General features: G+C 45.6%; 1 protein-coding gene across 1 annotated transcript; it reads right to left on the bottom strand.

Moving 5' to 3' along the window:
- Positions 1–486: 486 nt before the first annotated feature.
- On the bottom strand, positions 487–12,032 carry LOC131422619 (zinc finger protein 862-like). The gene is made up of 4 exons (XM_058569993.1): positions 11,845–12,032; positions 6,119–6,230; positions 2,338–3,035; positions 487–889 (listed from the first exon to the last, which is right to left on the bottom strand). The coding sequence occupies exons 1-4, from the start codon at positions 11,866–11,868 to the stop codon at positions 671–673; spliced, it is 1,053 nt and encodes a 350-aa protein (XP_058425976.1). The 5' UTR covers positions 11,869–12,032; the 3' UTR covers positions 487–670.
- Between the last annotated feature and the right edge of the window lie 1,278 nt (positions 12,033–13,310).

Here is a 13,310-nt window from a genome sequence, read left to right as displayed (position 1 = left end):
AACATTTCATGCTCTGTAAAGACCTTTTCGACCCCTCCCTCCGACGCCCAGCAAAATCAAATGTCTCTCCTTCAGCAGCCCCAGGGCACTTTTCCTTAACCTCTTTTTTTGAAGCTTGTCTTATTTTGTAGTTTTTTTTTTCTTTTTTTGTGAGGAAGATCAGCCGTGAGCTAACATCTGATGCCAATCCTCCTCTTTTTTTTTTTCCCTGAGGAAGACTGGCCCTGAGCTAACATCCCTGCCCACCTTCATCTACTTTATATGGGACGCTGCCACAGCATGGCTCGACAAGCAGTGCGTCAGTGCGCGCCCAGGATCCAAACCCGCGAACCCGGGCCGCCAAAGCTGAGCGCGCGCACTTAACTGCTTGTGCCACGGGGTCGGCCCCTGTAGTTTCTTATTGAAGTGCCCGTCTCTCCCACAAACCCGCTAACCTCTTGAAAGCAGAGACCTTGCCTCATTCGTGTTCATCCCGCCCGTAGCCGGTACTCAGTAAATGTTCGGCAGAGGATGGATGGATGGGTGGGTGGATGAAGAGGGGATGAAGGACAGCATCCCAAAGCAGGGAGAGTTCTGACGGCAAAAGATATCATGCCCCTCTGCCTACGTACAGGGGAGGGCAGAAATGGGAAGACGACCCCAAGACACTGCTGCCCTATGGGTTCCCGTGTCAAATGATGGTGGCGAACAAAGGTCTATGTGAATCTTTACCCAGGGACGCCAACAGCTCATAATTCATCCGCATCACGTCTCTGTACAGCTCCTTCTGCCGCTTGTCTAGCATGCCCCACTCCTCCCGGGTGAAATACACCGCCACATCCTCAAACACCACCGGGAGCTCCTCAAACACCACAGGAACCTCCTCAAACAGCCCCTCTTCAGAAGGATCCTGCAACAAAGAGCAGCAGTCACTCAGTACGCCTCTCACATCAGACACCTGGCCTGACACTTTCAGGTCCTTCTCAAGGCCCGTTTCTCCTGGGAAGCTCACCAACAGGCCCAGATGTACTCTGAGGAATTAATTTCTCCATTGAAAGTCAAAGAAGCAAATTCGGGAAGCCCAGAGTTAGCAGGTAAAAACCAAACGAGCCTCAGTCCCACCCTAGTGTCTCATGGGAGGACATAAAAATGCCTGAAGAACAGGATTGTTGGTACAGCCTTAGGACTGCATCTGTCCTTCTACTCATCGTGACTACAGAGGTGACCATCTGCCTCTAGGAGCACTGGCAAAGATTTCCCACTGGGATGGAAAGGAAGAAGAAGTAGTAAAAAAGAACTAAAGATGCTCGTATTCAGTGACTAGGTTAACACACGCCTTACTGCTAAAGGAATTCAGATTATAAAAGGTTAGACCTGTTTATTAGATTCTAATATGAAAAAAAGAAGTAACATGAACATGAAGAAAAATGAGCTTTGTTGCTTTTCTGGATTCTGGAAAAGTTCGAACTTGCTAACTTTAGCTGGGCCCTTACGATGTTAGGCATGAAGAACATCTGAACTGTTCTCATTGGAATACTGGAGGGGGTACTCAAAATGATTTGTAGTGAAATCCTACTTATACGGAATAGGTGAGAAATGGGGAAGGTTCCAGTTACTCAAAGATTCCGGTTAAAACAGTTTCCTTACAATCCAACTTTCCAAAGAATTAAAAAATTACAAAATTAGCCTAAGGTGAGAACCACAGTCTTTTAGGATGCACAGGTGCTGCGGGGAGTGGAGGCAAGCACCAGGCGGGCGGTCATGGCTCTGCGGGGAGGTCAATGCCACACGAGCTCTTGGACTCGGGACAGGTCACTTCCCCCCGTCTCAGTTTTCTCCCAATAAGATGAGTTTAATCAGGCTTGCTCGACTAGCTTCAGAGCAGCATTAGAAACACTACATAAGAGAACGTGTGTGAAGAAACTCCGCAGTGTTTAAAAGTGCTACGTGATTCCAAAGTTAAAGTGGAAATTTTTTAAAAAATGGATCATTTATTGAGCTCTGTGGTTGTGAATTATTTATTGAGTTCTGTGGTTGTTTGGCATTCTGGATGAAGATTATTGTTCTGAATTTAGGCTTCTCCTTTATATTAGAAGTTAGAATGTTCTGTTCCACTAATTATGTTTTGTTATCTGCATAAAGGAGATGATAATAGGGCTGTTGTCTTAAATCAATGAGATGATACAGGTAAAGCACTTAATGCCTCGTACATTATAAACATGTTAGCTTAGGAGAACATTATAACGTTAGCAGTTAAGTATCGCTATTATTACTTTCTCATCATGGTCATGCAATACATGTTGTTCTCAGTACGGAATCCCTCCCCTTGAGAGACAGCAATCATTATAAACATATTACCTGGTCGCAGGCTTCAGCAGAGTCATTATACAAAATGTGAAAGTTCGAGGAGCTATGGACGGCATCAGCGATGTCTTTTTGCCTCAAATCTGAAATGCAGTCTAGATACAATGCAGGAATTGCTCCATTCCCCCCAGTGTCCTCCAGTTCAGCTCTTGAGCTGGGCAGGAGCTGGGCCACATTATCATAGGCTCCTAGAGGCCCTGGGGAGCACAATATGGGATAATCTACAGTGAAGAGGTGCTCTGGGCCAGCTAGTACATCTCCAGACGCATCTCGGATGCTCCGGAAACGGGCTGCCCAGACGGGGTCCCGTGCTGCCAAGGCATTGACGCAGAACATGTGAGCTTTGCTCTTGGCGTGGTATTTGAGAGTCTCCACCTTGAATGGTCCTGTGTAACCTTCTATTAATCTTGACCGCTTGTCTCTGACAGACGGGTATTCTCGGCAAGCAGAGCAGAAAAGAGCCGTCTGCTCCTCATTCACGACCAACCAGGGGAATTGCACAAACCACGACTTCTGGATAGACCGGGGTTTCAAGGGTTTCTTGCTTTTTCCTGCACAGTCTACCTTGATGTTGCCACTCTCAGCACTGAAGTGGGAAAGACAGGCTTTCTTCTGAGGTGGCAGGTATAGCCCAGCTTTTCTGGCTGGACCTTGCACTTCCGTTTCTTCCACGTAGCCCATCTTGTTTTTTCCTTTAGAGAAAAGAGACAAATGGAATTTGTCTGAAATCCTACAGTTAGAGCCATTGCAACTCATGGAGGCTCTCAGATATATCAAATATAAAAGCTGGAAACCACACACACACAGATGACACAGCTTCTACTTGAATTTGCTTCTTTCAGTCTCCCCAACTCCCCAGTTCCACCCTACCTAACCTAGAAGAAAATTGAATGAGCTTTAAGCAAACCCCTTTTTTTTTTTTAATTTAAAGGACAGATACACTTGGCCAAAAAGAAAATCTTTGCAATTTGATCTCTGCAACCTAAGATAATGGCACAATCTTCAGGAGTTTAAACTTATTTATTGATAAGAACACTGAACTAATAGCATTTAGAGTTAAAAAAAATAATTAAAGCCAAATACTGCAACTCCATGCTCAGTAGGAATCCCTTTCTATGGTACCCCTGCCAGACAGGCCTCTGCACTTTTTTTATGTACCTTTGGGGCAAGAGAGCAACCTACTTCCCAGGTCCCCAGAGAGTTTTCCTTAAGCTGCAATCCATCTTTGCATAACTTCCACCCAGGGGTGCTACTGCAGCGCTCAAGAGAAACACAAGTCTAAGTCCTCTCTCATACCACAGCCCTTCAAAGAGGTGAAAACTCTCATAAACTCACTAAGATTTTTCTTCTTCAAGCTAAACTAGAAGTTTCTTTATTCACTCCTTAGTTGAAATGCAGCTTAGACAACTCTAAGTCCTCCAAAGCCATTTCTTATGCATCAACATAAGTTCAGATGCCCAGTGGCCAAGGACTCAACAGTATCTGCTCCCCACCAATAGACCAGTCTACAGAATTGAAGCCAACGCCAGGAGCACAAAGCTGCTAATAAAGAGTCAGCAGGCTCAAAGTTAAGAGCCAAGCATGGGAAAACAAAACAAAATGAATTAGTATCTATGAAGTCTAGGGCTCCTTGTGGTCCTTGTGGAGACAGATCACCAGGGAGAGCAAATTTCTGTGATTTGGTTCATAGACGAGCTTGTTTCCACTTCCCTTTTCTCCCATAGTAGGGGCTGGGTTAACTCAGTCATCTTACACACGACAAGATGCCATCTGGCCTGGCTCTAGCCAAGCCCACCTCTGAACAGGCGGGGCTTATCAAAGGAGGAAAGGAAAGACAAATCCTGAGAATGGAGCAGACAGCTATTCATTCATTCATTGGATGATTATCTATTGTGCAACTACTATGTGCCAGGCATTGTTCTTGGCCCTGGGAACAGAGCAGGAAATAAGACAAAGTCATGCCTTCCTGGAACATATATAATTATAAACAAACATAAACTCTCAGGTAGAAATGAAATAAAGGCAGATGAGAGCTTGGAGAATGATGATGAGGGAGGTGTGCATATTTTAGATCAGGTGACAGCTGGGGGAGAAGAGCATTTGTGTGTCAGCTGGTAGAGAAGCAGAGGATGAGACAGGAGTCCTCATGCCCAGCTTCTTGTGCCCTCCCCAGCTCGGGCCCCTCCTCCCAGATGGGTCCACACTCACCTGGCTGGTGGCTCAGGAGATCCCTCTGGCCCTGGACATTGCCTAGCCATGGCTCTGGCCCTCGCTCAAACTTACAGAAGAGCTCTGGGTTGGCAATAGCTGGTCCTGAGTCAGGAACAGAGAGAGGCACTATGAGGCCCTGGATACAGGTCACCATATTAAGGAGGGTCTGTCTGTGACATCCTCTCAGCATCGTAAGATAATTGGTCAGGGAGGCAAGTAGGACTCTAGACGGTTTAACACAGTGATTTAGAAACTCAGATACCCGTGAGGCCCCTAAAACAATGGGGGACTAAGCGACAGCAATGAAGGGCACAAGTTAGGCTCTGCACCCTCTTTGAGGCTAAAAAGGTATGAAGACTATTGGTGCAGAACAGGGGCTCACAAACTTAAATGCTGAGAGGGACAGACCGCTAACATAACTGAGAAAACCAGCTGGGGGTCGGGGCTGGGGCACCTGGAGGATTTAAACCTTGTGTGGGGACTGCGCCGCTCCACTCCAGGAGGAGGCTGCCATGTGGAACGCCGGCTCAGCACTGCCACACTATCTCGCTTTTCAAGAGAAGCCAGCAATCATATTTCCATGTGAAAACTCCCAGTGGTTAAATATTGACAACTTATTTAAATATTTTAAAGAAGTCAAACAAAAGTGATGAAAGCGGAAAAAAAAAAAATAAAGGTGTGGGCCAAATCTGGCCCGTGAGCTGAGCTGCTACTTCTTGTTTAAAACAATCAGTAGTTTGTTTCAAATTGTTTTTACCAGGCACGGAAAGAAGACCCAACCCAGCCACAATCCCTCGATCCACAGAGAGCTGGGACCGTTGCTCCCATACCCCTCAGACAGGGGCCAAGATGGAAAGAATAAATGAAAGGCAGGGCAGACGGTCATCAAATTGAAATCGGAAAATAGTACATATGTGTGTACACACATGTTGAAACACAATCACCTCTGTCCGTGGTACAGAAGGTCTACCCGTAGAAGCAGAGAAATGACATTCAGAAAACAGAAAAGATGAAAAATACCCACATGGGCACCGAGTTTTAAGTTGCTTTATCTCATTAAACCTCTAGGACAACCCTCTGAAGAAGGACACCAAGGCTTAAAACGGCCAAAGGGCTTGGCCATGGTACACAAGCGTTGCCTGGGGGAGGTGGGACTGAGACCAGATTTTCACACTCCAGATCTCATGCTCCTTCTATCGCCGCCCACCACCTCCACTGTCCTATGGGCACCCAAAGCAGAATCCACCTTGCAGCTCCACAGACCACAGGCGGGGCTTCCCACCTGGCACCCTGGGATATCCTGAGGCATCAAGGTCTAGCCTTGACGTCCCTGATTTCCCCACTTCTCTCAGCCAATTTAAGGGGAGAAGAGAAAGGGTGGTGTGCGAATCCGTGTGCAGTGAAGTTAGACATCAGACTGAACAGATGAATAGTGTAAAGATGCCTGAAAAAAACAGCAGGATTCCAGAAAATGCTCATGTATGTTATGTATGTTATGGTCTGGGTAAGGTCGAAAATGCTGATCTAGATTCAGGGTGGTGGAGAAGTGAACAGGAACCCATACCCAGTGGTGCCACCAGCTGGTCAGAACCATAGATTTCCTTCTGTTGCTGACTCAGCAGCATCCACTCCTCCTGAAGCAAGTACACCGTGATGTCATCAAACGTCACAGGAGCCTGAAAGGAAAAATGACACCAGGTAAGCACCAACTTCTTCCTGGGATCAGTCTTCCACACCTGTGTTCAAGACCACCTGAGGGCACCCCTACTCTGGGAGAGTATCAGATTTGCAGCAGGGGGCTGGGGTGGCGGGGGAGCATTGTCAATGTATATATAAGACCTACATCTCATCTTTCTCAACACCTGGAAGCAAGTCACAGCGGAAATGAGACTGATTCTTTCTGGAAGGGCCACACACTGAAACAAGTCATAAAGAAGGCTGACTCAGGAATTTCATAATCCTTTCCCTGCATGCTGTTCACCTGCCTTCCCACAGGGCCCATTCCTTCTCAGCCAGTGCCTCAGCAACAACTTACGGCACATCCTTTTGCAAAACCTTGAACATGGTAAATCTTCACTTAGGAAGATATATCTGATTTCCAGAAATAGTCGAAAGTCACTCAGAACTATGTCTGTGCATGAAGTTGATGAACAAGACAGGCAAAGCTTTAGAGCTGAGAACTGTGTCACATGGGGCTTGTAAAGTAGCTCTGTCCACCAAAAAAGGGGTGAGGGATTTCAGAAAATGTTTTGGGGAGTTCCGGATTAAAATGGCAGATTGACAAGTACAGGGAATTTTGCTTCCTCCCTGTGAATTTAAAAGACATTCTCCTACCCCAAAACTCCAAAACAAAGCACCAACTAGGATGGGGAACAACAAGTGGACAATAGCAATACAATTTTGGAAACTGAAAAACAGATAAAAAAGTAATAACTGAGCATATCCAAGAAAATCTAAGATCATCCAGCAGTGGGCAAACTGAGAACCCAATTTATACCACTAAATCCTCAAAATGCTCAGCATCTGGCGGCAGCGGGAACCTCTGGCCTGGGAGTGAAGCTAAAATAACTGAGGAATTGAGGAAGGCGGTTCCCCAACAGATGCCTGCCCAGATTCTCCTACATGAGTCTCCGAGCTGACAAGCCCCTCCTTTCCACCCGCTCAGAGCTTCCAGTTAGAATGTTGGTTTTCCACTGATAAGTGTCAGCAAACAACTGGACTACCAGACATCTGAGGAAAGGCTCTAACAGTGCTGATAGAGACAAAAACAGATAGGGGTGGAGAAAGGAACTGAAGAAATGGAGGGGAGGCATGGGGAAGAATTAAAAAAAAAAAAAGGTCATTAACAGCCTCAGAGAGGTAAGATATTGTAGCGATGAAACAAAGTTATAAAGAAATAATCAGAAAACCTTGCTGTGTTTATCTTTTTAAATTTTGTACCATGAAACTTTCTCACCTAGTCAAAGAAATAAAAAATAAATAAATAAAAATTACCAACAAAAAATAAATTCCCGACCCCCAAAGAAAAACATTTTGGGAAAATAGCATCCTTGGAGTAAGTATAAGTCTTATACGTAAGTATAAGACAACTCTGAAGGGGACACATTCATGTCCATTTATAACAAGTTCTAGTAAGTTTGTTTAAAATTGCCTTGTAACTTTATACTCAAATTTCAAGCACATGAAATATCTATTTTAACTTCAACAGTAGAAGTTTCTTGTGAAAAACAATACAGATAATTCTTATCAACTGCTATTGAATTGTATATTTAAAAAATAATTTGAGTATTTTTCTTACGAGTCAATACATGTTCACTGCAAAAAATTTAGACAATAAGCAGAAAATGTTCTAAGTTCACCGACAATCCCTTACTGAAAAAGAATTACTAATAACATTTAGTATGTAACCTTCTAGTCTTTTGTTTATGTAAATGTAACCTTCTAGTCTTTTATGAATGTGTAAGAAAGAAGTTTTAAAAACAAAAATGGAATTGTACTGCCAAATGTGTATGTTTTAAATAACTATTTGCTCTCAGAGTGTCTTCCAAAGCAAAATGTGATTATATTTCCAAAGACCTACTGGAGGATAGGCCCCACTAAAAGAAGGCAGTCAGACAGGAAAGGGTACACAAGATACAGCCTAAGGAGAGCCAATGTGGGGGAGGGGGACGAGAACCCTTGAGATTGTGCTGAAGGCAGATCCAGGATGATCACTGTACATCAGGACGAGAGGGCAAGCTGTTCCAACTGGGGCAGGTTAAAAAATTTGTGACCAAGGAAGAGCAGGGCTCCCTATTCGAACCAACTCACCCTGTCCCCCAGAGGGAACAGGTGGGCATAATGAAAGCCAATAGCCCCATCACTTTAGCTCCCCAAGGATGAAGAGAACGGCCAGGACTGAATGTTTAGATAATAAAGAAGTGTCTTCCCAACAAGAGTGATTACTCTAACACCTGGTACCTCCCTTTTAACCAATATTATGGCAAGAGCCTTCTGATTCCAGTTGACTACAGTGTAAAGAAGACACAAATCTGCTTGAATAAGAGGAACTCCTTATCTACATATAAAGCAAAGAATATCTCTGGACGTTCTCTTTTAGTGATTCCCACTGTCTACAGGGTAGAGCTCTGACCTCTCAGTCCAGCATGAAGTCCCCTCAACCCGAATCTAACCCACCTTCCTAACCTGAGCTCCAGGTACTGCCACGCTTGGAATCTCTACGACAGCCAGATTAGTATAATTGTAATCACTGGACATATCTTGCCCCTTTCCTCCCTCTACATAACCAATCTCTAGACTCCCCAGCTCTGTCCATTTCCTCCAGCTACTTAGAGTCTACCCACCCATCAAGTTCCTATTCACACTCCATCTCTTTCATGAGGGCCTAACCACCTAACCACATGGCACAAGCATTTCTTTCCCTGAGTAAGGAAGGCTTTATATCCGTCGTGGAGCCTGCTACTCAGGAAGCCTATGGCTTGTTTTACGACCCCCTTCACCATCACCTCCCCTCTCCCCACCACCACTTATATAGAAAGTATTTCATAGGCACTTAATTTTTTCATTCAACATATATTATTTGTTTCTATGTGCTTGGTGCATGGCAATCTTAAGATATGAAAAACACTATCTCTATTGTCAAGGAGATAAAAATCTATCAGGAGGTGATAGACAACTATGATATAAGTGCAATAATAGAATTGTGTCCAGAGAAAAATAAGAAGGAAGTGATCACTTCCATGGGAAAGACAGAGGGGGTTAGGAACCAGAAACGTTGAGGCAATAAATACAGGCACGAATCACCACACATCAGCCCTCTATTTGGCAGCACCAACAATAGTCTCCCAGAGAGCACAGGACAGGTCAGACTGCAGTGTTCTTAATAGCACCCATGCCTTGTAGCAAAGGGCTCCTATAGTGATGCTATTTTATGAGTCATTCATTCAAAAAATACTGTCTGACACACCACTTGTCAGGCCATGCTGTGGCGGCATCCCACATAAAGTGGAGGAAGATGGGCACAGGTGTTAGCCCAGGGCCAGTCTTCCTCAGCAAAAAGAGGAGGATTGGCATGGATGTTAGCTCAGGGCTGATCCTCCTCACAAAAAATAAAAATAAAAAAAAATACTGTCTGAGAACCTACCAAATGCCAGGGGCTGCTCCACTGTTCAGCTGGGGATATAGCAAAGTAACATTAACAAACATGTAAATAAATAAATAAATAAATAAATAAATAAATAAATAAATGTAAGAATTCTGTATAGTGATAAGGGCTGGAAAGAAAATAAAACAGGATAATGGGATAGAGTCATGGAGAAAAGTCTTTGATCTCTATCCATTATTCTGCCAATGACAGGCAAGATACCCCACATACAATCCAATGGGCCAAGACTGCTTTTAGTCAATAAGTATCACAAAATGGCACCAAAAGGAAGATTCTAATAATAGACCATGCTATCTCAAGTGGACCCCCAGTCTCCAGCTTTGAGCCAAAAATGATACTCAGAATGGAGCTGTAGAAGAGCATAGCTATTCCACTCAGGTCTTAGTTATTGTCACTCATTTGCAACACATCTTAGACTGCCAGTTTGTTTTGCAATCACTTTATTTCACCTTTGGATAATGTTCTCATTTCCCAGGTTAGAAAACTTATGCACTGGGGAAGAGTGAGTATCTTTTTGAGATGCCCTGCAAATAAGAGTAGATTCAGCAGTTAAATTTCCAGTCCTCAGGGCTTTCAATTAGTGGTTGGGCCTGAAAAGGACATCAAATTTCTCCTCCACCTCTCTAAATGTTTGTATTTCTCTCTTCTCCCATTAATGGCTAAGAAAACCTATAACTGAACAGAATAGCTTGAAATCAACCTCAAATCACTAATTCCAATTTTCAATGCCAATTGTTTATAACCCTTCTTCCCCACTACATGTTGCTCCCCCTCATCCAAAATCAGCTTCAACCGAAACTGATTGGGGGATATTATGTGACGGTAAGGGCCATTTCCTTTACTTTTTTGGTATCCCCTATAGTGCTTAACATAAGGCTGGCACATAGTTCACCTTCAATCTTCCTTTAGTTCGGTTCTGTTTAGCTTTATTGTCTTGAATTTCTTACTTTGTAGGTTGTTTCATCTGGAAAATGCATCACTGTAACTTGTGGAGGGGAGGGAGTATGGAAAAGATGTTTAGGCAAGGAAGAACTTCTTTTGTAATTCAGAGTCCTTCCCAGTCTTTCTCGGAAAAACAGCAGCATCAAAATAATCTCATTATCCTTTCTCTCTTTTGTCTGTGGGACAACCCTTCCCGGCTTGTCCAAGTTACTGAAGTGAACATTGCAGGAGAGCTCCTTGAGGAACGTGGTCATTTCATATTTATCTTTATACTTCCAGCCTCTGGTTCAAGGTAAATCACAGATCACAAATGTTTATTAAATGAACGACAAAAAATTTTAAAGGAGGGACTCAATCAGCACTCAAAACGTCTGTTGAGGTAATTTCCTGTGTGCCCAAGAAGAAACAATCCTCAAGAACCGGCAGCAAAGAACATCCACGAAGATCTTAGTTCCAAGAGGCTGCCACTGTCTCCAAATGAAGTGCCTACGACCACGCTGGTCTTTGCTGACACTGCCTTGGAGCTCTAGCAATCCGCTGAACCCACTTAACTCTACCTTCAAGCACTTCTTCCCACCTTTTCTTCCAACTCATAGCCTCTTGCCCAAAGCCCCAAGCAAGTTTATGAAATAAGGCTTCTAAGCAATGCTCCGATACTCCGTGAAGCAGATAAGGTAGAAACAGAAGTCGGCAAAAAATATGCCAATGCCTTTTTCTTTTTTTCTCAGCCCTTTCTTAAAAAGGGGGATCTGGGCAGCACCAAGCCCTCACTCTGCCTCTCGGTGAAGGTGATCCCTACCCCTTGGCTCCACTGGGGTCTTATTCAGCCTGGAAGCCTTAAAACAACCTGGGCCTCTTCAAAAAATGCCATTGGTGGTGTGGGAAAGCAGGAAGCACTTTCGCATCACTACACTGAGCGGGTCACCCACCCCAGCATCAACCGAGCTGCCACTCGGCGGAGAGCGGCTGGCCAAGCCGAAGACGGAGCGGAGCCGTGCGTCCGCTGCTCCCTGGGCCACCGCCCAAGTGCAGACAGCGGAAGAGGCGGCGGGCGAGCGGGCGAGCCCTTCCCTGCAAGACTGGCTCATCTGCGGGAACTCCGCCCGTAGCGCCCGCCTCGCCGGAGCGCAGATCAGGGATCTACGGGAGGGGAGTGGGCGGCCCCAGGGCCCTTCCAGGCCTACCTTCCCCGACTCCCTGGGCTCCATGGCCCCGCTTTCGGTGGCCCGTGCCGACCCCGCCACTGCCTCCAGGCCCCTCCCCCCGCGGCCTGGCCAGAGGATGCCGCCGCCGCGACCACCTTAGGGATCGGGTGCCCTGGCGGGGAGGTCGCCCCGGCCGGGAAAGAGCGTGGCCAGGAACTAGATCTCCCACGTCGGGGGACGGTAGCGCTCGCGGAGCCGGGAGAGGCGCACAGCTGGGACTAGCGTCGTGCCGAGCGAGACGCTTTACGACAGCCGCCTAGCCCGAGGTGAAGGGGCATCACGGGAAGCGTAGTCTGGCCTCGGTAGGCGGCTCTCAAAGCTGCTATTGGCTCCCCGAATGCTGGGTCCTGATTGGACGCCGAGCGGCTCGATCCTTGCCTTTCCTTTCTCCCTCCCGGGTGATGGTTACTGGGTAACGTCCCCTCAACGCTCTCCCAGACCCTGCAGTAGGGCAAAGCGCTCTAATTAGGCTATGAGATTCCCTGTTCTTGCGTCAGTTGCCTCGCAATTTTAGGGCCAATGTTCACCTTGAAGGTTCCAGACTTTATTGAATCAAGGAGAGCAATACTTTTCTTACTTTCATTCAAAAAGCATCATTGGTTGCCTACCATGTGCCAGGCACTGTGCAAGGTTTGGGAATGTAACAAAATTGAATGTAACAAAACCCTTGCCTTCAAGGAATTCATGGTCTATTGGGGAAACAGATGAGAAACAGATAATTACAAAATGAAGAGACAAAGTGCAATGAAAGAGGTAAGCAGAAGACCCTAATAAAGCATGCTGTCACCTTAGAGTGCGGTGATGGGAAGATATGGTGGTTAGTCAAGGATTTCCTGAGGAAGTGGTGCCTGAGCTGAATTAAAACAAGAGGTAGGAGTTAGCCAAGTAAAGGAGGTGCTACGGACAGAATTGTACCCCTCCCCCCAATTCATATGTTGAAGCCCTAACCCCAGTGTGATGGTATTTAGACATGAGGCCTTTGGGAAGTAGTTAGGTTTAGAGGAGGATAGCAGAGTGGAGCTCTCATGATGGGATTATAAGAAGAAACACCAGAGAGCTTGCCCTCTCCGTCCTGTGAGGAAATAGTGAGAAGGCAGCTGTCTGTAAGCCAGGAAGAGAGTCCTCACCAGAACCCCACTGTGCTGGCACCTTGATCTCAAATTTTCAGCCTCCGGAACTGTGAGAAAATAAATCTTTGTTGTTTAAGCCACCTGGTCTATTTTGCTATGGCAGCCCAAGCTGACTCAGACAGACAATTGGGCATAAGAAAGAGCATGAGCAAAGCTAGAGAGATAAGCAAATGGTATGTGCACGGACAGTGTGTAAGACAGGAATTTATGGAAAACGACGCTGGAGAGATACACGGGGGCTGGATGTGGAAGACATTGTATGCTACCTTAAGGAGTTTGAAATGCGTTTTAAGCTGGTGAATGGTGTAGGCAAAT

This window comes from Diceros bicornis, chromosome 3 (genome assembly GCF_020826845.1).
Source record: "Diceros bicornis minor isolate mBicDic1 chromosome 3, mDicBic1.mat.cur, whole genome shotgun sequence".
Classification (NCBI taxonomy): domain Eukaryota; kingdom Metazoa; phylum Chordata; class Mammalia; order Perissodactyla; family Rhinocerotidae; genus Diceros; species Diceros bicornis.
The sequence above is the reverse complement of the archived record's forward strand: the minus strand, read 5'-3'. Positions and strand labels throughout refer to the sequence as shown.

Coding starts and splice junctions, on each gene's coding strand:
- LOC131422619 (XM_058569993.1), bottom strand. CDS start 11,868: ATGGAGCCCAGGGAGTCGGGGAAG. Junction 6,231..11,844: donor AGCCCAGGGAGTCGGGGAAG/GTAGGCCTGGAA, acceptor TTTTCCTTTCAG/GCTCCTGTGACGTTTGATGA. Junction 3,036..6,118: donor CCAGCTGGTGGCACCACTGG/GTATGGGTTCCT, acceptor TTTTCTCTAAAG/GAAAAAACAAGATGGGCTAC.